The following is a 23,319-nucleotide window of genomic DNA, read 5'->3' on the forward strand; positions in this document are numbered from 1 at the left end:
TTCAATCAGGATTTATCTAAAGGCCTAATTGGCTCAGAACACCTAACGCAGTATGGCAAACAGGTTTCGTGTTTTTCATTAACTCTGACTGATTGGAAGTGGCTGCCTGAAGGGATCAATTAACAAAGACTGTCAGGTGTGTGTGTGTGTGTGTGTGTGCACGGGTGTATATATGTGTGCAGGGGTCATGGGATTCATGTGAAATACTTGCCATCATTGGTTTAAGGTGTTTGTTAACTTTTTCTATAACAGGCTGGCACATTTACAGCCTTTTTTCTTCTACCTTGGAGTGTTTTTTTTTTTGTTTTTTTTTTTTTTTTTTTTTTTTTTTTTCCCTGCAGTAGCTTAGAGTCAGGAAAACAGCTAAAGCATTGGTAGTTTAAAAAAAAAAACCCTTAAATAGTCCCTGGTTAGGTATTCAACAGAGACATGCTGTGATTCCACCCAGGATGCAGTAGTCAGGAAGTGGAGAGCAGTGACATCCCAGGAATGAGCATGCTAGATGGTGACAGGGACTGTCTAGCTCTGTATAACATGCTGGAACACCACCCTTAGGGGGTACTGCCAGACACAGCATGAAAACCCCACTCAGCAGCTCTCATTGTGAGATGACAAGCTAGTGTTCCAGAGCTCAGGGCTGCCACTAGGCATCTGCTGGTGTGCATGATGAAGGTCATCACTGGCAGCCCTGCCCCTGGCTTCCATTAGGAACTGAAAACAAAGGACCATTCATAATTCCTTCTATGGGCTGGAGCTCCACAGGGAGGTCTGAGGTCTGGAAACATGGCACTCTGACCCCAGTGCACGCATGATCAAAGAAGGCTACTCTACAAAGTGTTTGCATGGGAATAAGGGCTGATGACCTCGAGGACAGAAGCCCCAACAGAAAACTGACTCCCCAAGAATGTTCTTTGGGGTCAGGCATGGTGGCTTATGCCTGTAATCCCAGTATTTTGGGAAGCTGAGGGAGGGGGGTCACTTGAGCCTAGGGGTTTGAGACCATTCTGGGCAACATAGTGAGACCCCATCTCTACAAAAAATAAAAAAAATACCCAGCCATGTGGTGGCACTCACCTGTGGCCCTGGCCCCAGCTACTCAGGCGGCTGAGGAAGGAGGATCACTTGAGCCCAGGAGTTTGAGGCTGGAGTGAGCTGTGATCCAGCCTGGGCCACAGAGTGAGACCCTGTCTCAAAAAAAAAAAAAAAAAAAAAAAAAAAAAAAGAATGTCCTTTGCAGGGGCTCCTTGTGATTACCCACCTTCCATTCATTCAACCCACACACCCACTACAGATCCATCTCCAAAGCCCCTTCCCTGACCCAAGATTCCAATGTTCCTTTGTCACCTGTTGCATAAAGTCTACCATTGAAAGGGAGGCTGAGGAGGAGGGATAATGTTGAACCATTCCGAGCAACGAGTTCAGACTGAAACCTTAGGCTGCACGTTGAGGGTGGGGGTACTGCACCCAGATCAGCACCACCAGATTGGTCCCTGTCCTGTATGGAAGGGACAGTATGGTGGAGTAGTTAAGCCCGCCGGTTTCGAGAGCACACAGACATGGGTTCAACTTCTGGGTCTGGTATGTGCTAACTGTGCGACTTCAGGCAAGTTATTTAAATCTCTCTGAGCTTCTCTATCTGTAAAATCAGGATGATAACCTTCCACAGAAGACGGGTGTGGAGATTAAATGAGGTGAGCCATGAGAGGGGCTTAGCTTAATATCTGGCACACACCAAGTGTCCTGCCTCTGGTTACCGCTATTACTGTGATAGAGCTTGCAAGAAGGCTTCTCTGGGGGCTGATGTGGTTCTCAGAACACAGCCCAAAGGTTGTCAAGGCTCATGGGATGAATAAGAAAGTGGCACATGGAGTAATGATTCCCTGGCCACTGCTTTCCAAAATGGCAGGTGCTGGCACCAACCTCCACAAAGCCAAATTTGAATTCATGTTTCTTTCCCAACCTGCTCCTCCTGCATCTCCCTCACCTTCATCCTCCCCATTGCTCAGGTCCCAAGCCTTGACTCCTCTCTTTCTTGTATACCCCAAATTCACACCATGGGGGAACGTCTCCTGCTGGATTATCATGATGCCTCTTAAGGGTTGTCTTGCTTCCAACCTTGCCCCCTCTGTTTATTCTCTACGCATTGGAGGCTGTCATGTTTACAACCATCTAATGGTTTCCAATCGCACTCAGATTAGAAGCCTCCCAGGCCCTGCCAACTCTGCCCTGTGTCCTCTCTGGCTCTTCTCCTGCTACCCCCACCTTGCCCCATGCCCCTCCCTTCCTCTCCACAGCACAGTTGCCTGCTCCTTGAACACGCAGACACGCTCCTGCCCGGGGGCCTTCACACTCACTGCTCCCTCTGCTGGAAGCCCTTCCCCAGATACCCACATCATTTGTTCTTCATTCTTTCCTTGCTTAGGTGTCACTTTCCCAGTGAGACCTTTCTCACCTACTCCACTTTAAATTGTCCCCTGGGATAGGCTGAAGAATGACCTTTAGAGATATCCATGCCAGAATCCCTGGAACCTGTGAATGTTACCTTATATGGCAAAGAGGACTATGCGGATGTGATTAAATTAAGGATCTCGAGATAGAGAGACCATCCTGATTATCTGGCTGGTCCCTGAATGCAACCACACGTATCCTTATACAAGGGAGCACAGGGAGATTCAGCTATTTATAAGCAGAGAAGGCAATGTGACAATGGAAGCAGAGATTGGAGTGAGGCAGCCACAAGCCATGGTGGGCCTGCAGCCTCTAGCAGCAGGAAGAGGCAAGTAACGAAGGCACCCCTAGAGCCTCTAAAAATAGCCGGCCCTGCTGACACTTTGACTTTAGCCCTGTGAAACAGATTTTGGACTTCTGGGCTCCAGAAGTGTAAGAGAACAAATCTGTGGTATTTTAAGCCACCTCATTTGTGGAAATTTCCTAGAGCTGCTATAGGAAATGAATACATAACCCTGCACAGCCCCAGACCCCCATTCCCACATACACTCCTTATCATCCTGCTTTACTTCCCCTCATGCCTTATCTGGATCAGGGTGTTTGACTTGTCAGGATTGTCTGTGTCTCCTCACTAGGATGTCAGCTCCACAAGAACAGCGGCCTTTGTCTGTCTTCTTCACTAAGTGAGGTAAGTGGTGCTAATCCACTCTCATTAGAGCCAGATATCTCCGAGTCCTTTTTTTTGTGTTGAGCCATGTGTAGTTGAGTTCATTTTCAAGAAGCAACAGCATGTGGGCTTGTCCTTGTGGTTTCTAGGGCTGGTGGCAGGTCCTGCGGGGCCCACAGAGGTCTCTAAGGCCTGTCTTAGAGCTGCACTCTCAGGAATTCTGGCCTAAAGGGACACTGGCCTGTACTGTGAGGAGAGCCAGCTCCCCCATGCTGGTAACCCCAGTTGGCTGGCCTTTCATCACTACCTGCCAGCGACTTCCTCTAGAGAAGCTGGTCCACCTGTATTTCAGAGAGCAATTCCCTGAGAGGTTCCAATCCTCCAGGGCCTCCAGAGTCCTCCTGCTTCATGTGGGGCGTGGGGGAAGTCACTGCCTCTGAATTTGATCAGATAATTTCCTTGCAGGTTAGGACATCAACTCTCAGAGCAAGCGTGATGAACTCTTACGGCTGAGCCTGTGAGAGCACACAGACACCAGGGCCCAGTATTTAATGCAGAGCAGTTAACCAAGGTGGGAGTGAGACTCTCTAACCTGGCCTCCCGCCACCACTGCTGTGGGGCCCTCCTGTCTCTATCTTGTCATGTGCTCAGATCCAGTCAACTGTAGAGTCAGTGATGCTCTTGCCTGCCTTCCCCGAGTCCCCAGAGCCTGTCCCCAAAAAGTGAGGACTCCCAACGAAGGTGCCTCTCACTCTGCCTTGCTGTGGCAAACTCACTGGATAGGATGCCCTGGGAAGGCTCAGTCTCAGCAGGAGAGGCCGAATAACTGCTATGGGTCAGGACAAGGGAATAACTGCTATGGCTCAGCTTGGATGCCATGAGCCAGCAGGAGGGAGACTGGTTTCCAGGGGAGATGAGGAAGCAGAGATGTGTGAAGGTTAACAGCTGAGGCCTTGCTGGGGGTCAGGCTGCCCAGCTCTGACTCTTGCTGGCCATGTGATCTTGGACACATGACAGCCTTTCCAAGCCTCAGTTTACTCATCTGTAATTTGAGGATGGTAAAGTGGAGTACCTGTCAAACAGGATTACCGTGAAGCTTAATTTACATGAGAATAAGTGCATAAGTCTGCCACATGGTTAGCATTCAACAAAGGCTGAATGTTGAATGTTGAATAGTGATGACAGTAATAGTGAAGATGATGATAGCAGCGGGCTCTGAGGCCCACGGGCTTTATTTCTTGATCTCATGGTGAGGGGAAGACTCAGACCATGCAGCCTCTTGCTGCTTCCCGTGAGACACAGGGAGAGGAAAAGGGTTTTCCAAAACCCATGGGCGCAGAGAGGACTCTGCTCCCCATAGTCTGAGCTCCACATCCTGGGCTGTCACTGGCCAGAGCATCAGGTCTGGGCACACGTCTGCAGGGGAAGTCATGGCTAGCAGTGAATCACTTACCTTGGCTGTTGTAGGAAGTGATCACCTGGGGCTGCTGAGGGTGCTGCTTCTCCACCAAGTTTTCTATTTAAGGAAGACAGAGAGGCCTGCAGTGACCACTGGGGAATTCACCCCAGGCAGAGCAAAGAGCTGTATGTGTTTGCAGGAAAGGTGGGCTGGCGAGGCCAAGCACATCCCCAGGCCTAAATGTGTGCACACCCTCACAGTGTGCACATGTGCAAACCAGCACAACGACACTGTGCATGGAGACAAATGCCTGGAAACCCATGTGCACATACCCCTTGTGCCTCTTATCAGGTGCCAGCACACGCTGGGTTTCTTCTGGAACAGGCTACCAGTCTTCCATGGTCTTTGTAGCCATAACTCCCAACTTTGGTGTCACCAGGCACAGTTTCAAAAGCACTGTCCATACACAGATGCCTCACTGATCTTCACACCTTTCTGTGGAGCAGGCTGGGAGGTTCTGACCTGGGACTTGAACCCCAGGTCTTCTGACTCCCAGTTGAGCCTTCTGCATCTTTTTTTTTTTTTTTTTTGATATAGAGTTTCGCTCTGTCCCCCAGGCTGGAGGGCAGTGGCGCGATCTCCGCTCCCTGAAAGCATTACCTCCCGGGTTCATGCCATTCTCCTGCCTCAGCCTCCCGAGTAGCTGGGACTACAGGCGCCCGCCACCACGCCTGGCTAATTTTTTTGTATTTTTAGTAGAGATGGGGTTTCACTGTGTTAGCCAGGATGGTCTTGATTTCCTGACCTCATGATCCACCCGCCTCGGCCTCCCAAAGTGCTGGGATTATAGGCGTGAGCCACTGCGCCCAGCCGAGCCTCCTGCTTCTTGATGAGAAGCAGCAGCCTAGGAGATGGGATGATGTGTAGTTTGGTTCTGTTTCACAAACATTTGCAGGGCATGCACTCTACGCACATTCTCTCCACATGCTGGGATATTTCTGTCCCTGGGACACAGAGTTGTCCTCAGTGCCTAGAGGGGTCAGGCTGCCATGGAGTGATGCCTAGTTCCTGCCATTGGCCAAGAAGCGGGAGCTCACAGGCTTACTTGCCCTCCTATGGGAAGCATGACCTTTCCTCCCTTCTTTACAGTTGCTGCTGTGGCCTGCTTAGTGAGGCTGCCCTTGAACCTCTGCTTCAGAGGGGTGAGGGAAAGGCTGGTCAAGGGGAGGATGCTGGCAGCTGGAGGTTCACCCACCACTACCACCCTGGCCTGCCATCTTCTCTCTATAGCTTCCTGCTGGCTTGCAGTGGGCTTGTCACTGGAGGTGACCACTGGGACCAGTGCCTCAGTGTGGAAACAAGTATGCCTCTGGGGCATTGGCCTGAACAGGTCCATTTAGACGATTCTTCTTGTGCAGATCAGCCACTCAGTGGTTCCCATGCCTGGGCCCACGCAGAAGCCAATCAAGGTGGGGGGTGAGGTACTGAGCCAGGCTGGATTTGTGATCCAACTGACAGGGTCTTGCCCTGGAAAGCCTGCCTGCTCCAGCCTTCTCCTATGAACAGGCCCAGCTAGGTCCCTGAGCCCCACACTAGTCAGCTGAGGGCCAGGTCCACTGTGTATTCCAATACAGGGTGATGTGGCATGCGGGGCTGGAGCCCCAGACCAGGCGAGGACAGGGAGGCCAGGGCCGCCTCCTGCAGGCACAGCTGGCAGTGCTTCGGCTGGCTGAGGGAGGAAACAAGATCCGGGAAGGGAATCCTCAAGGAGGGTGATTGGCTGGCATAGCTGCTGTGGGGTATTTATAGTCAAGGCTGCACAATTGGTTTCCCTTTAGCTGTGGGGCGTCAGTCCCTGTGCTACTAGGCAGACTTTGTTCAGGACCAAGGAAAGTAGCCAATCACAGCAGGGGAAGCCCGTTGCTGGGCAAGCTATTGGGGTGGGGTGGCGGGGGTGAGGAGGCGGCTGGGCCCAAACACCTGCTGCTTCGAAAAGTTTGGAGCTCTCTAGTCTCAGCACCCTGCCAATGCCCCAGCCCAAGCACTGCACGGGGTAGCAAGAGGGGGAATATGTGCCCTTCTGGATCAACCCCATGCTCAGCAGCATCTGTGTGCACTCCACCAGCACATGCCATCAGCCACTGCCTTCTGAGATGGAAGCCATCCAGTTACCAGGGCTAGGCAGCCTGCTGGTTACCAGGGCTGGGTGCCTTGGGCACCAGTAAGGCGGGTATGAGAAAAGGTCAGCTTCAATACCTGCACTCAGAATCTCAGCATCAGAAAACACAGAAAGAAACTAATTTTAATTTCTGCATGCATGCAAACGTACCATTTGAAAAATAAATGAAATTTTGCTTTACACATGTTGGTGGAATGGTAGAAGCGTCATTTTTTCTGGGCTCAGGGCCTCTGTAGAGCCTCTCTCCAGCCCTGCATGTACCTGAAACTCCCAGTTCTCATGGTGGTTTTGCAAGAACTATTTTAATCATCTTCTATCAGCTGACACATAGTGCTAAGACTCACTTCATGTCTTTTACAAGAGTCTTGTAATGGTCTTGTAATAGTCAATGTGTCACTTTGTGTTTTGTGATATTTTTCCACTAACCTTCTCCTAAATCAGAAACCCAGAAGATGGTAAAAATAGAATGAATTCAGTATATTTCAATCTTCTCCTGATGTAATAACATGCCTGAGAAGCCCTAAGATGAGTGTCAGACAACTCAGGCAAGGTATGAGAGAGCTGCAACCAACAAGGATGCTGTGCTTCTTTGCTTCCACCTGTGGCTTGCTTGCCCGCTCACCCACTCACACATGGGCTGAGCATGCATGCCTTCCATGCCCTGCATGGCCATTTCTGTGGCTAACAGGTCTCTGGGGGTCTGATTCTTATCAAAATTCTCAATAGCCCATAGCAGAGTTTTGTTAGCTTTGGCGTCTACTTCAGTAGAGCTAAAGCTGGCATGTCTACCAACTGATGGCCCCTGTAGCAAGGTTACAGGGAAGCCATTGTACCCATGCATGTCTATCGGTTAGGACACAGAGGGGGTGGTTCCCTGGCAATGGCAGAGTGGGGGTGGGGGGTGTGTCTTGAGGACTCCTACCAAAGGCAGGGAACACAGGAAGCCTCTTCACCGAGACTCACCTGCAGTGCATTATAATCCCAATCATTTTAACATAGCTCCCCTGAGGGCAGTGTTCTTGGTTGTCTTTTTCACTGTTTCATTTCCAGTATTTAGACTCATGTCTGGCACAAAGTAAGCACTATAGGCATTTGTGGACAGAATGAGTGAATGAATTCACTTTTAGAACTTCGTCTTTCCCTTTCATTATTGTCAGAAGGATGGTAGAACATAGCAGTTTAGTCCTATTCATCTGCAATCCTATTTCCCCATTTGTGTCATGGAGGGTGGTTCCTTTAGACTGGCATTTGATAAGCCAGTCATCTGATCCCAGGGCTTACTTAGCTGGGGGCAGATGGAGTTCTCTACTGGGGTTCTGGTAGTAGAGGTTTGGTCTCCACTAGAACCCTCATGTGCCCACTGTGCAATGTCCCTGATGTTTGTCCCTGGAGGCTGGGCTAATGAACTCTAAAGGGGATAGGATAAAGCCTATTATAGTCGGCCCCTTAGTGTTCCCAAAGAGATCCTGGGCCTGGGGCGGCAGATGCCTGGCACCAGAAAAAAGAGGCTTTGGAAGCTGACTTCTTATTGTATTTTGGGTCCAGGCCAACAGGAAGCTATAGAACCCTTGAGTGGCATCTTCTCAGGCTTCAAGTCATACCGTCCCAAGGCAGACCACTGTCCTCTCTGCTGGGAAACATTTTCAAAAGATAGATGGCTGCCTCTTATAGGAGCACACTCAAACCTCACCATCCCAAGGGATGTTAAGTCCTCCCTTACAGCTCAGCCAGCAAATGGGTGCTCAAGTTCCTGGCACTGTTCTTCAGCCACAGCCTCCAGGAGAGCAGGGGACCTGACACCAGGGACCACTTCCCACAGTCACAGTGATCCTAGAGGCCTGGCTGGGTCAGGAGCAGCCACTTTCTGTTCAGTGGTTAGATGTCTAGGGCCAGTCTTCAAATGAGTGAAACCCAATCCTTCCAGTTATTATTCAATGTATTAAATCCTATAGGTTGAAAGGAAAAAGAGAATTTACCGTGAAGGTCATTTCCTTCTAATTTCTGCCATCTTCGGACTCCATTTCCAATGCCTTGGAATCCTGCAAAATAACAAGTTTCTCTGAGGTGGGAGACCCAGGGCAAAAGAGTGATGTGCCAGTTGCAGACTTATCTGGGTTATGGTAGAGCAGGTGGATCTTGGCTCTCTTGGAATGTGAGAGAGGCTACCCATGAATCAGATGCCCCTGAGGAAATGAATGCAACTTTCAAAATCCAAAACATTTAAAAAGTGTTAAAACAGTTTTCAAGGGCAGTGGGGTTGGTTATCAGGATCATTTGGGGAGAATTTTTGTAGTAGAGATGCCCATTTTCCACTTCCACCTCTCCACTGCATACATATGAAAGCATTATTTTAGAAGTCATTTGCTATCCACGTTGCCTGCCTATTTCTGTAAGTGGTGAATCACTCACTTTTAGAGTCTTGATATAGAGTGGGGGGAGTGGGCTAAGACTGTCAATCCCAGTGGGAACGGGAAATGACAGTTGCCAGTTCTCTTGGCCTCCCTTGCAGCTAGAGGGTAAACACGTATGGCCTAGCCATGGCCAATCCGATGTACCTGTGTTTCACTCTGCCTTGGGACCTGGTGATGCAACAGGGAAGGGAAGGAAAGCTCTCACTCTGGCTGCGGCTGCAAGTGGTAGCTGCAAGGTCGAGTTCCTGGCACAGCATGGGGATACGTTCTGGCAGCGGGTGCTGCTGCAATAAAATTGAGATTCTGGCGTGGAAGGAGTATTCAGTGCTCCTTGGTGGCCGAGGAGGTTTCCTCACTAGACCAGCTCTGTGGTACTGCTTGTGGCATTGTTCCTGGAAGTTCAGCCTTGAGTCTTATTCTCCAGCCCTCTCAACCACTCAGGGGCCATCACTCCCTTCTTAATACCCTTCTTTTCTGCAGAGTCCCCCACAGCCAGTGCCAGTGACTTACCACTTGGAACCCTCATGACACACCTATGGAGTAGAATACACAAATCACATAGATTTTTGGGATAAGGCCTGAGACTTCAAAACTCATTGGGTCTTGCTGCAGGCAGCTATAGGCTATATCCTCTACTGCCGCAGGAATATATGCACTCTACTTTCTGATAGGAGTTGAGGGCTTTCAGGCACGTTTTGGAGAAGAACTGTTCTAGGGAAATGACTGGGAGGATGCTAGGGCCTTACAGAAATAGGATAGAACATCTGCTGGCTCTGTAGCCCAAATTGCTAGTGATCTAGCCTGTCCACACTCTCCTTGCCTTCTTGTCCTCCTGACTCTTTTCTTCCACAAGGCCACCAGCAGAAGGGCCACTGGTTACAGATTACTCCATCCTCTTCATTGCAACAATAACTGAGCTTTGATCTTTTCTGACATGGAGCCTAGGCCCTCTTTTACATAGCCAAGGAAGATCCACTCTCCAGTGGAGGACCTGGAGTGCGGAGGAGAAAGGAGGAGATACCTGGAAGTGAGCATGGGTTTGTTTTAGATCTTTGCACCCATGGGAGGCTTTGGAACAAGCTGATCTTGTTGGGCATTTTCCTCCCTTAGGCTGTTTTTTGAGGAAGGGGTCTGCAGGCTGGCTTACCCTGGGGTCTCCTGAATATCATTGTTGACCATCAGGCATCAAAAGTCATGCACTTTCCCTCTTCTCTGCTCTGGTTGTGAATAAGTGACAGAGATCTGTACACTGTCATTCATAGCATCTGTGAGAAACGGCCATCAGGAAAATATTTGGAGAAAAAGCTCAGCAGAAAGGGCCCAGCCATTAGGGGTCTTTTTTCTCTGTCATAGTCACAAGTGTGCATACATCAGTCTGGAGTCATGGCGAGTTTGTGCTAGGTGTTGGGCACCTCTCAGGGCAGTCCTGACGCCTGGTATTTCCTGGGCTTCTCTGCATTCTTTGCCCTTTCTAGTGTCAGAGTCTTTAGAAGTGACGTGGTCAGAGAGGATTGGGAGTAGGGGACTCGTGAGCTGACCTGGAACTAGGCCTCACCACACACTGGAGAAGGCATTCTGGACTGTGGTACACGTATTCAGAGCAGTCTCATTTCTATCAAGAAGTTGATGCCCTCTGCTGATTTTCTAACTACAAATACCCTAGACAGGACATTTCCCCTTCTCCCAAGAGCAGGTCTGAGAACTAAAGAGTCAACAAATCCAAACAACTCCTGCTTCAGTCAGGAATCAGCCCTCAGACTAGAGTGCCTGTCAACATACTCAGCCATCTAGATTCTGTTTCTTTCCCCTGCCTGCCTTCCCAAGAAGTCCCCAGGGCTCCGGGGGCAGCTCTAGCCTATGTGGCTGGTAGTGGCAAGGCCATCCACAGCAGCATTACTTTAGCAAGGCAGGTGGAAGGTGGATGTTCAACGCGCATAGAGGCTCTGGGGACAGAAGAACCAAGGACAGAGCAGCAGCAGGAATTCCAAGGAGCTCCAGAGCTGGAGGGGAGGAGAGAGGCAGAAGTCATTCTCCTGCATGGACTGTCAGGCCTAACTTCTAAAGAACTGGCCCACAATCCGCCTAGTGCATCCTCACACCAGCCTCGGAGACAGCTTGCCATCCAGGACCCTGAGGTTCTCTGGCTTTTCAGGGGCTTATTTAACCTCCCTTATCATCCATCTGTACTCTATTCACATTGTGTTCTGTCGTCTGGAGAACAGAGAGGCCTGGATCCTGCTTTCCACAATCACTCTGTAAACAGTCACTTTATTTTACCAATCTACAATTTTTAAATTTACCAGAAAATATGTACGACAAGTAAAATTGATGGATAAGTTCAAGTGGAGACAGCAGGTTTCAAATCTTACCCTATCCAAACCTGCGTTCCTTTTACGCCTTTCATGCCTGCCATCTATAGGAGGCTAGGAGAAAGTCTCAAGAAAGGAGAAACTGAGGCTGTACATGGTGCAGGGCCACACAGGGAGCTCCCCATCTCAAAGTCTGACTCAGCACAAAGGTTTCCCAGCGTCCCCTGTGCCCTGCAGTGTGCTGTGGGAGGGGAGCAGGCCTCTGTTACCCGTGAGTGAACCCTGAGGCTTCCAGTCTTGCTCTCCCTGTCAGGGAGTGGCTGGGAGGAAAAAGACTCCCAGGGGTGACGGAAGCACCCACAGGCCTGCACAGGGAGTCAAACTGGGGCAATCACGGGGCTGCGCGTTGCCACGGGACTGCGCGTTGCCACGGGACGCCGGTGCCACTGCGGGGAAGCGACGGCAGCCATGGGGGAGAGGGTCGGGCTCGCAGACCTCGTTCGGGGGAGCAATGGGCGCCTCCCGGCGGGCGGGCCCTTGTGGCACGGAGGCCGAGGTGCCGGGGGACCCGGGGACCCGGGTCGGGCGCGCGTTACCTCCTCGGCGCTGCAGCAGCGCGCTCGGGTCCGCCTGCTGGTCTGAGTGCGTACCCTGTGCGGCGCGCCGCTTCTCCGAGTGCACGATCAGCAGCATGTCGATAGATACGGCGTTGATGTCCTTCTTCAGCTCCATGATGCCGCCTCCCTTCCGACCTGGGCGCCGCGGCCGCACACTAGGCTGCTCGCGCTGCAAATGGCCCCGTGCGCGCAGCTGCCCCACACGGGAGAGGGCTAGGGCGCGGGAGAGGGCGCTCCCCCGCCGCTGGAGCTGCAGGGCGCCGCGTTTCGCTGACTCTGCCAAACACGCCATTAGGGCCCTCCTGGGAGGGCGCTACCCTAATGAAGCGGTTCTAAGTCACCTTTGAAAGGAAATCCCCAGGCCCAAGCCTTGACCTGCACCGGGGCCATAGTCGGCAGAGGCGGCCGGTCCAGAGCCTCCCTCCCTGCGCCCCTGCCTCCCGCTCGGTGCACTTGAAGCGCTGGTCCTGGGCTCCAGGACTTCTCTGGCTGAGCGCTGCCTCATCCCCACGGTCTCCGGAGGGTTCCCGAGAGGGCCTGGAGCCCACCTCCCACGAGAAGCCCCTGGCAAATACAGAAATCGCACAGTCCTGTCAACATTGAGAGTAGGTTCAGGAAAAGGAAAGACAGCAAAGGGGCTCCAGATTGAATTGCAAGATGTGCAGAAATTGGCCAAGTTTTGGCTTCGACCTCCCTCGTTCCCCGGGTGGGTTTTGGAGGTTGACAGCTCTCTCCCTAGGAGGGAGTTGGGTGGGGTTTTGGAGTCAGGAGCTCCCCCCAGTTACGGCCCCTCTAGAACTTGGAACATGCCCATTGAGTATCAAGCTAACGATCCTCTTTGATCTGAAACGAAAGTCTTAAAGTCTCTGTTTCTTCTAGAAGCCTGGCTTCTGCCCTGTGGGGAAGGAGGGAGGGGGAGAGGAGGAGGCTGGGGCACAGGGAGCTGGACCTGAGAAGCCTTCTATTTTTAGCCCGGCCTGGCCTGCCCAGCCAACAGCAGCAGGGATTTGGCTGTAGGTCTCAGGAGTGTTTACATAGGCTTCTGCCTGGTACCCCTGGGCACTAACGGCCCACCCTGCTGGGGGCGTTCCTCTAATTCGAGTTTCTACTGTTAATAAATGCCCCCTACATGGAGGCCTTTGCTCTGGGAGCCCTCCCCACATTGGAGTGTATGAACCCCACCTTGTAGCATGGTCCTGAGAGTTCCCAGATCCTCCTTAGAGGAGCCAGTGTCACACAGACTGCATTCCAGTACCAGTTCCATCACTTCCTGGCTATGTGACCTCCACCTTTTTGCCCTTATCACCGGGTTGATAAAAATTTCTCATATGGCTCTTGTGAGAATGGCATGAATATAAGACACCTGGTGTACAGAAAGTGGTCTTCACATGGTAGGTAATACCTTCACATGTAGGTAGGAAATACTTCACCCTTACTTCATTTTAAGGATGAGTAAAGGGACAGATGGAGTGAGAAGTGACTGGTGGAGCAGAGAAGCAGGAGACATGTCACAGCCACACCCTGAGATTCTGAAGGTCTTCCCCCAATAACAGTGGCTCAGAGTTTGGTCCCATGTAAAGGCTGTTGTCTTATTGCATTACCAGCGCCCCCTGCCCCCCACCTCACCCACTGGGCATCTGATGAAAGGAGAGGTTATTGGCTTCCAGAAATGTTGAACTGGAGTCCCCAGAGAGCTGAGGCCATAGACAGACAAGTGGAGATGGGTGACTCCCAAGGCAGGTTTCCTTCTGCTAAAGTGAGTCTTGTCCTATCTGTATGTGTGCAGGTACACACACACACACACACACAGACACACACACCTGGGAGGCTGGCTAACACTTGCTCTCTATGTGGCTGGGGAAGTAAGAACTATGAATTATGCAAAGCTCTTGGGGTGTTGGAGATTGCTGAGGCAGATCTCAGGTCCCAGAGTTCCCCCAACTACCCCGGGCCAGTCAGTGATGCCTAACTCCTTCAAGTGTCAGGTTGTCTGAAGTGCTGAAACCAACTAGAAGCCCGTGTGCAGCACCCCTGGTTGCTGGATGGGTCTGAGTGGTGGTGATGGTGGGGGGAGCTGAAGTCTCCTTTCCTTACACTTGCATTCCCGTCTCCCAACCCCTGCTCTCCTGCTGGAAAGTGTCATTGCTAGGAACTCGCAAACTCTGGTGCCCCCTCCCAGAACTGCCTCTGGAGAAGGATATTCTGACCTGGGAATGGGCTGCCAGGGGTCTGGGGAGATGGTGTGGAGGCCTCATGTCTCTCTGCTATGTCTGAAGACAGCTTTGGAGCAGGGCCTCTCATCCTTGGTGCTATTGACATTTTGAGCCAGGTAATTCTCTTTTGTGGAGCTTTCCCGTACACTATGGGATGTTTAGCAGCATCCCTGGCATCTACCCATTAGATGCCAATCACATTCACTTCCTGATTGTGACAACTTAGAATGCCTCCAGACATTGACCAATGTTTCCTTTGGAAAGAATTGCAGTGTGAACACTGCTTTGGAGCAAACTCCTGAAGTTGGAGTCACCTCGACTGCTCTGGGAGGTGTTGCTGCCCCTGGATCCTGATGCTGCCTGACACCTAGACCCTCTTCCTGGAGGTTTACCCATGGCCATCAGTCCAACAGCCCAGCTTCTGGGGCCTGCCAGGAGCATAGATGAGATGCTCTTCTTAGTGCCAACTCTATTCCCATCCTTGGCCTGGGTTGACCTAGCTGCCTCCCCTTGTCCCCACTATCCATTCTTGGGCTGAGAGGTAGACACCATGGGGAAGGTGATGTGTCTGAAGGCATTTGGATAGATCAGGACAGGGGAAGGAGAGACAAGAGAAGACTGAGGTGGCTGGGATATCATTCAAGTAGAGGCTCTGTCCCTTCTGCTCAAATCCGCCCTCCAGCTGCTCACACAATCAATGGGACAAATGACAGAACCCCCAACCTGCAAATCTCCAGACCCATCTCTTCCTTTTTCCCTACCAAATCCACACACACTTCAGCAAAAACCATGTCCTCTACACCCCAGACACACCATACTAGCCCCTCCATCCTGCCACTATCTTGAATAAAAAAGATGCAAGGCTCTCTGTATTCTGACCTAAATAATTAATCTGCCTCCTTGTCTTAGTATCTGACAAACCAGGGGCTTTCTCCATTCTTGAGCAAAACTTTATTTTAATCAAAATGAGTGGGAAATTCCAGGATCCAAAAAGACAACGAGCAGTCAAAATAGTTGTATCGTCACCTTCGTCAAATTCAACACTTAGACACATCCAGCTGTCAGCAGCCATGCATCCACTCCTTTGCTAGAAGGTGAGATTTGTCAGTTGTCTGAATGGTTCTGGGCCCTGAGTTGGTTCTGCTGTTTTGGAGATGAGAAGTGTTCACCAGGGGCAGCTTCAGCCTGGCAGTTGAAGCTGTCACCAGAGAGGAGTGTGTTTTGACCCTCACTGTTCCCTCAGAAGTAGTTTTGCAGGGACCATCAGTCATAACTGTTTTTACCACTCTTGGGATTCCAAGAGGCAAGTTTCTCTCTTCCCTATAGAGATAGAGTAAGTAAGCCAATGCAAGAAAGGCTTTTGGCAGGGAATTTTCTCCATTGATGATGTGGGGAAGAGGCACAGAGAGAGTGGTGTGGGTTGGTGAAGAGTAACAGACCAAGTTCCAGGGTCCTAACTCCCTCAGCCTCCCCTGAGAATGAAGGAATCCTTACATGGGATATGGGATACCTTTCCTAGAAACCTTTCCACAGCCAGTGTAGGCTTCCTATGGCCTCTTGACTGGCCTGGCTTAGCTTGCTTCTGCTTCCGAGCCTTTGCTATTGCTATGATTTCTGCCTGGAAAACCCCTTTGGACTTCCCTGGCAAGTACAGTTTAGGCATCCTTCAAGACCCGGTGGGTAGGGTCTCACGAATGTGGTTTCACAGTTGGAGGGCGGGTATAGAAGGAACTGGAGCCATTTCCTTCCCTCTACTTTGAAGCCTTCCTGGGTACCCCAGTCCTCAGAGGTTCTGGGGAATGCCAGTTCTCTGTGGTGCCTCTTTTTACAATCCCAATAGTTAATTTGGAAGCTCACCCCTGCTCTTGTCCCACACCCACCAAATTTGGAAATCATATCAATCCCCTCTGGAACAATTATGCCAGGCAAACCTGTTTCCAGACACTGTCTCCCAGCAGGGTAATAGTGAACAATGTACTTAACCTCTCCGAGCCTCAGTTTTCCTCATCTGTCAAGTGGGTGAGGGTGTTGCTGGGATTAAATGAGATAAGACACTTAGCTATGGGTAGTTATAGCTATGGCAACTTCCTGTATTCCAGTCAGACCCCCTGCTGGATCCTGCTCTGGGGAAGGTCTCATGGATGTGGTTTCACAGTTGGAGACGGAGTATAGAAGGAAACAGAGCCATCTCTGACCTCCGCGTTGTCTTCCTTCCCATATCACTGCTCTGTGGCCACTGTTCTACAATCACAGAAAAACTCAGTGAGCCACAGAATCCATTCCTTGAAGAAATGACATCAGATCTCTGCGGCTGCAGCCTGTTTGGCAGGAGTTACAGCACAGCACAGTTCTGCTTCTTTCCCACCCCGATGACACTTGTGAACTCTCTGTGTGCATTCAGTAGGATAAACCTTTGCATCATCTCCATTTTATAGATGAGAAAACAGAGGATTAGAAACGTAATGTGACCTACCCAAGGTCTCACATGTGTCTTACAGGTAGCAGGGGACACCCAACCCTTGACACCCCACCCAACTCTGTATGCTCCAAAGCTCATGTGCTGAACAACACCTGCCCCCCCAACCTATATGACCATAACATGCCCATGAGCTGAGGCTGCATAGTGCCGAGGACAGGGAAAAGATCGGCTGTCAGCCTGTGGGGAAGATGGTCTTAAGAATCATGATGAACACACCTTGACTCGGGGTTTCAAGACCTCTGTCTTGGAAAAATTCTTTGAGCTCAAGCCCTGAGCTGGGCTTTTGGGGACAGATTTTACAGTCTCTGTGGCATCAGTTGTTTTGGGTGGGGAGAGAACTGGTGGCAGTGGCAGTAGTGAAATTTGGCGACTGGGAGCATTCAGCAGTCTTCAGGAGCAGTGAGGTAGTCCTGCCAGGGATGGAGAGGAAGGCAGAAGACTACCATTTTTGTAGACAGGAAAAGAAATTTTTGTGTTGTGATAGTTCCATACCATTCTAGGGTGAGGATGGTTACACTGTAAAGAGAGCTTTCCACTTCTGCTAGGTTTGCCATGAAGATGTTTCCCAGCACAGATGACGGCTTGTTCTTGAGACCCCACTATATGCAATGCCATAGGATGAAATGAAAGAGTAAATACAGGGGAGGGGCACCTGTCCTCCCAGAGAGGAGGGGCCAAGGAGCCTACATTCCCAAACAGTGTCCTTAGGGATGAATGAGTAGGAGAGAGGGACAGGGCTTTCCAGGCAAGGAGGAGCCTGGGCAGGAAATAGGAGGGGCTGGAAGGAGTGCTGGCGGTAAGAGGGAAAATGGCGTGTCTCAGGAAGTGAAACCAGGGCAGGCTGGTTGGTGCTATGATGCAAGGGAAGAGCTCTGAGAGGAGCAGAAGAGCAGCCAGGGCCAGTCTGCTGTGGGTGAAGCTTCAGCTGCCCATCTGAGTGGTGACGCTGGTCCGGGTCAGCAGGGACGGGAGAGCAGGGACTGTTCACAAGGGTGAGGGTGCCGGTCTCACGGTTGCCTTAGGTATGATCAAAACCACTGTCACCTGAGACTGGCCTTCTGGAGAAGATGCTAGGCAAGGGTGGTGACGGTATGAAGAGATAGTCAAGCACCACATACAGATGCTGTGTAAGAAAAGGAGGATCTTTGAGGGTAGTGTGGGGCAGAGTGCTGGGTAAGGTGGGGAACTGGGCTCAGATGGAGAGGACAGGCAGGGGAGACACAGGGCCTCCACCCAAGCTGAAGGGCCAGGCCCAGCTCAGTCCTCAGACTCAGGTGACCCCTCTGGGTGAGCTGGGTCATAAAGTCCCACAGGGCATCAGGAGACAAGAGACTATGTCAAATTCAGGCTCATTACTAACAATTTAGAAAGTATAAGAACTATGTAAAGAAGAAAATAAAGCCACCTAAATCCCATCATGCCACCATCTAGAGATAATCACTTTTAAATATTTTGTTATTTACTATTTCCTTTCATTATGACTACCACATAGGGTAAAATAAATGAACATGTATTATATATAGGTGTATTAGTCCGTTTTCATGCTGCTGACAAAGACATACCTGAGACTGGGAAGAAAAAGAGGTTTAATTGGACTTATAGTTCTACATAGTTGGGGAGGCCTCAGAATCATGACAGGAGGCAAAAGCCTCTTCTTACATGGTGGCAGCAAGAGAAAATGAGGAAGAAGCAAAAGCAGAAACCCCTGATAGACCCATCAGATCTTGTGAGACTTATTCACTATCAGGAGAATAGCACGGGAAAGACTGGCCCCCATGATTCAATTGCCTCCCCCTGGGCCCCTCCCACAACACATGGGAATTCTGGGAGGTACAATTCAAGTTGAGATTTTGGCAGGCACACAGCCGAACCAAATCAATAGGTGTAAAATAAAAATGAATATTTTTATTTAAAAACTATAATTGGTATTGCACCACATACAGTTTGGTATCATGATTTTTTTTTTCACTGAACATGTAATGAATAGTTTACCAAAAACTCTTCAAAAGCCAATTTAAAAGATTGCTTAGTCATTTTTTATACTGACATGCCACAGTCCATTTTTCTATTTTCTCATTGTTGGACTTTTAGTTTGTTTTGCATTGTCTACTTTTATAAATAATGTGATAATAAATATCTTTGACTACATTTCTGGTTATTTCCTTAGAATAGATTCTTGGAAGTGGAATTACTGAGTCAAAGACTATGACTATTTTAAGGATTGAGATATATATATATATATGAAATGTCAAATTACCTACCAGAAAGACTGTGCCTATTTACACTCACTAGCTGTGTATGTCAACCTCTCCATACACTATCACAAGCATTGAAAACTATCGGTACATCAACGTTTGCCATTATGATAATTGATACATGGTAACCTTTTCTTTTTATTTTATTTATTTATTTTTTGAGATGAAGTCTTGTTCTGTTGCCCAGGCTGGAGTGCAGTGGCGCGATCTCGGCTCACTGCAACCTCCGCCTCCTGGGTTCAAGCCATTCTCCTGCCTCAGCCTCTGGAGTAGCTGGGACTACAGGTGTGCACCACCACGCCTGGCTAATTTTTTGTATTTTTAGTAGAGATGGAGTTTCACTGTGTTAGCCAGGATAGTCTCGATCTCCTGACCGCGTGATCCACCCGCCTGGGCCTCCCAAAGTGCTGGGATTACAGGCGTGAGCCACTGTGCCCGGCCGATACATGGTGATGTTTTCTGATTTTCATTTTTATTACCATGGAGATTGAACAATTTTTAAGCACAAATTTACCTTATGTGTGTGTAGTGTGTGTGCATGTGTGTGTATTTAAAAAATTCATATCCTTAGTTCTTTTTCCTACTTTAACGGCACAAATATTTAAATATTGGTTGGAAAAAAATACTCTTCCAACCTACCTCAGATCTGTTGTATTTCGTAGCAAAGTCTATGGCAGAGTCATGCTCATAGTTCTGATTACTTGAAGCTCTTTGAGGGCCAGGGGGCCAGGTCATGGTCTTACTCATTCCTGAATCCCCCAACACTTTATGCCTGTTTGTTGCACACAGAAAGTGCTCAACAAATGCTTGAATCAAATTGGACAGAATTAATGCTCCCAGCAAGTTGAGACTTCTTCCTTTAGCCTGGAGGTAGAACTGAGCTTTCCAGAGATGTGTAGCATTTGCTCTTCTGTGTCTCTCTCACAGACCTGCAGGGAACGAAGAAGAAGGTTAAACGAGGACAAGCAGCTCTGAAGGCACCATCCTCCACATTGACAGAACCATCTGGAGCATGAGTTTGGGGAGAGCTTGGTTCTGAGACAGCGCTGCTCAGTCCCATGCAGACACCAGCCCTGCCCCCTGCCCCCATCAGAAGTCATAAGCAGTGATTCATGCTGTTAAGAGCAATTTTCATTCTTAACCTTTCTGGTATGTCTCTTCCTGATCAGTTTGTCAGCCACTCCCTTTCTCAAAGTATTTCTGTTCATGACACCTTAATTTACTTTCCATATTTTTTTGTCCAGAGCTCATTAAAATCTCATCTTCTTGCATATAATAATGTGCAAGTGTGGGAAGCACTGCTTTCCAAATTTCGGGTACTTTGAATTTTGGAGTCTTTACACTCCATGGCATTCTTGGCCCTTTGCTGGGGAGGGAGATGATGAAGATCAATCTGTCTCTCACCACCACTTCCAAAATATCCTGGGCAATGCCAAGAGAGGTATCCAGTGGCACATGAGAGCGCATGGAGAGATTACCTCTTTAACCTAGCCAAGTGTTGATTACCCAGCTATTGAAATGCCCCTTGCATATTCCTCGATCCGCCCCACTCTCTGACGTAAACAAGGACTCACTCCTCTGCAGGTCAGGCTTCAGAGTCTGCTCAAAACCAGTCACCTCCTTCTGTGCAGAATTCTGCATTTCCATTTCCATGAATTCACGTAGTCTTCACAATAGCCCAAAGCTGGGCTGATACCTTTAAGCCCATTTTACTGACAGAGAAAGAAAGGATTGAGAAATCGGTTCACACAGTTCCCCAGTAGCTTCTGGATGGGCCCAGTCATCCCCTCAAGCCTAATGTGCTTGCCATTCTGCACGTTTCAGTGAAAAGGCATTTTTCCAGGAGCAGGCTGAAATATGGGCCAGCCACTCGCAGGGCCCAGGCAGTGAGTGCTCCTAGTGGTGGAAGCCCCCTGAGAGAGGACCTCTCCTAGTGCTTCAAGATCGTCTGATCAGGTGGTGAGGAGGAATACAGAAAAGCGCTTTGACGGATCTCAACAAAACCACGAGATGAGCTAAGAGCAGCCTTTTGATTATTACTGTCCACCCCCAGGGGCCTGGCGGGAGGATGTTGGTGTTCTTCTGCCCCAAGCAGGAGGAGCCCAGTGGCCTGGATCCCAGGGGGCATGCAGGAGCGTTTTCAGTGTCAGTGCAGACTCCAGCCTTGCCCGTCCCTGGGGCAGAGCTTCTAATAGGAGCCGCGGGTATTTTTAGTCTCACGTGTGCAGGCACAGGACAAGGCGAGCTGGACAGGAACAGCTAATAAGCCGTGGTCCTTATTAAATTGGAAAGGATGAAATGAGGGGAAGAGGGGGAGCCTGGTGGAACTTTTCACACATCTCATTTTCAGAAAACTCTCTTTCCATAATTCACAGAGAAATATTGAGGTCAGGGTGATTATGCACAGGCCTAGTAGCAGAAGCCTGAAAGTGGGGCATGTTCAAGTCCTGTGGCCTGCCGATCCCTTCCCCACAAGGCTCCGCTCTGTCCTCCGGGCAAGGAGGTTGACATGGAGGGATGAGCGGCTTTGGGGCTTGGCTGTCAAGGCTCCTGGGGTGGTGGTGGGGGCTCCGAAAAGGATTAGATTAGAAGCCAGTTCCTAATATGATCCTCAAAACCACAGGGGATAGTTGAGTGGTATCAACTATTATCCTGAGTTCACAGATGAGAAAACAAAGGTTCGGGGAGCTGTGGGAATTGGTAAGGTCACATAGTTCAGAAGTGGCAGAGCTAGGATTCACACTCAGTGTCCTAGAAGAAGGTCTATCACTATTTGCCCCCAACGACAGGCAGTTGTGTGTAAGACTCATTGTTCATTTTACTTAACTCACAAACATCTTTTTCTTCTATGCCAACTCTGTATTGGGAACTCTATCACTGGAATGGGGCAGTGAGGATGATACAACTCCTGCTCTCAGGGAGCTCTTGATTTAGTGAGGGCAACATAGCATCGACTCCCAGCTGAACTTCGGTGCAGTGAGTGTGCAAGCTTGCCCTGTGGGCAAAGCAGACTGGGAAGTGAAATTGGCAGCTTTCCAAAATTTGGTGTTGCGTGTGAGGACAGTCAAGGCTCCACGAGTACAGTCAATTTTCCTTCTGTATAGCCTCTTCTGAGGGTGAGACTGGAGAGAGGGCTAGGAAGGGGCGAGTAAGTCCTCAGCCCTTTTCTGCGGCTCTAAGCATTGTGATGCCTGGAGTCTATAGCAGGACTCCCTTAGTGAAGGTATGGGCAAGGCTGGAATGCAGGTAGCACCCGGCCCCGGCTGTTGTCAGCTACCCACTTCCTCACCACCCCCATCTTTGTGGTTTGAGAGCAATGGGAGAGAGAATGAAAATTGTGATTTGGGGGTGAAAACATTTTAGTGAGTTTCTTGCAGCCTTCCTGCCCAGCCCAAAGCCAGCCATGGCATATGTGCTTCTGTCCATCTGTTTATCCCTCCACTCTACCACATACTTGAGCACCATGCTCTTTCATATCCATCCATCCACTCCATCTATCCCATCCATCCCACTTAGCTATTCCTTCCATTGCAACCTAGACACCACTGTGCAAACCATCAGCCAACCCCACCCTTCTATACCTTCCATCTAATGTGCTTTGTCCATTCACCCATTCTTTATTCATTCAGATTCCCCCCTCCCCCGTTCCCACCCAATTATGACTCCTTCATTCCGTCTGTAACCAACATTATGTTCTAAGACTGTGTCTGATGTTGTGGGGACACACAGATGAACGAATCTCTCTCTTGTAGTTGACCTAGAAGAGAGTGCGTAGATCCACTTATGAAGATAACAATGGAATTGAAGAGGGTCCCAAGAGAAGAAACACAAAGAATCCGGATGAAGGAGAAGAGAGAGAGCTGAATGAGGAGGAATTGAAATGCTTGGCACTCTCCTTTCTGGGAAGATATTATGAAAAGAGAGAGAGAAAGAGGATAAAGGGGAAAAAGGGAAGGAAGGCAGGAAAGCTAGGCTGGAAAGCTGGAAGGCAAGAGGCAGGAAGGAAGAGAGGAAGGAAGGAAGGAGTAGGGAAAGAAGGTGCTATGGGCTGAATATTTGTGTCCCCCCTAATTCATATGTTGAGATCCTAACTCCTAAGGTGATAGTATCAAGAGGTGGAGACTTTGGGAATTGATTAAGTCATAAGGCTGGAGCCCTCATAAATGGAATTAGTGCCCTTGTAAAAGCAGTTCAAAAAACCTCCTTTAGCCGGGCGCGGTGGCTCAAGCCTGTAATCCCAGCACTTTGGGAGGCCGAGACGGGCGGATCACGAGGTCAGGAGTTTGAGACCATCCTGGCTAACACGGTGAAACCCCGTCTCTACTAAAAAAATACAAAAAAA

At 49.7% G+C, this 23,319-nt stretch overlaps 1 protein-coding gene across 2 annotated transcripts in view; it reads right to left on the reverse strand.

Moving 5' to 3' along the window:
• Window positions 1-12,892, reverse strand: part of KY (kyphoscoliosis peptidase) — a 51,421-nt gene extending 38,529 nt beyond the window's left edge. Inside the window, exons 1-3 of one of the 2 annotated variants that reach the window (XM_017847711.1) lie at window positions 12,064-12,892; window positions 8,670-8,732; window positions 4,569-4,631 (exon numbers count right to left, since the gene is read on the reverse strand). In XM_017847711.1, the coding sequence (XP_017703200.1) occupies window positions 4,569-4,631; window positions 8,670-8,732; window positions 12,064-12,322 (385 nt within the window). In that variant the 5' untranslated portion in view covers window positions 12,323-12,892. Of the gene's footprint in view, window positions 1-4,568; window positions 4,632-8,669; window positions 8,733-12,009 lie in introns of both variants that reach the window. The other variant, XM_017847710.1, reaches the window with a different exon arrangement.
• Between the last annotated feature and the right edge of the window lie 10,427 nt (window positions 12,893-23,319).

This window comes from Rhinopithecus bieti, unplaced genomic scaffold (genome assembly GCF_001698545.2).
Source record: "Rhinopithecus bieti isolate Rb0 unplaced genomic scaffold, ASM169854v2 scaffold_30032, whole genome shotgun sequence".
NCBI lineage: Eukaryota > Metazoa > Chordata > Mammalia > Primates > Cercopithecidae > Rhinopithecus > Rhinopithecus bieti.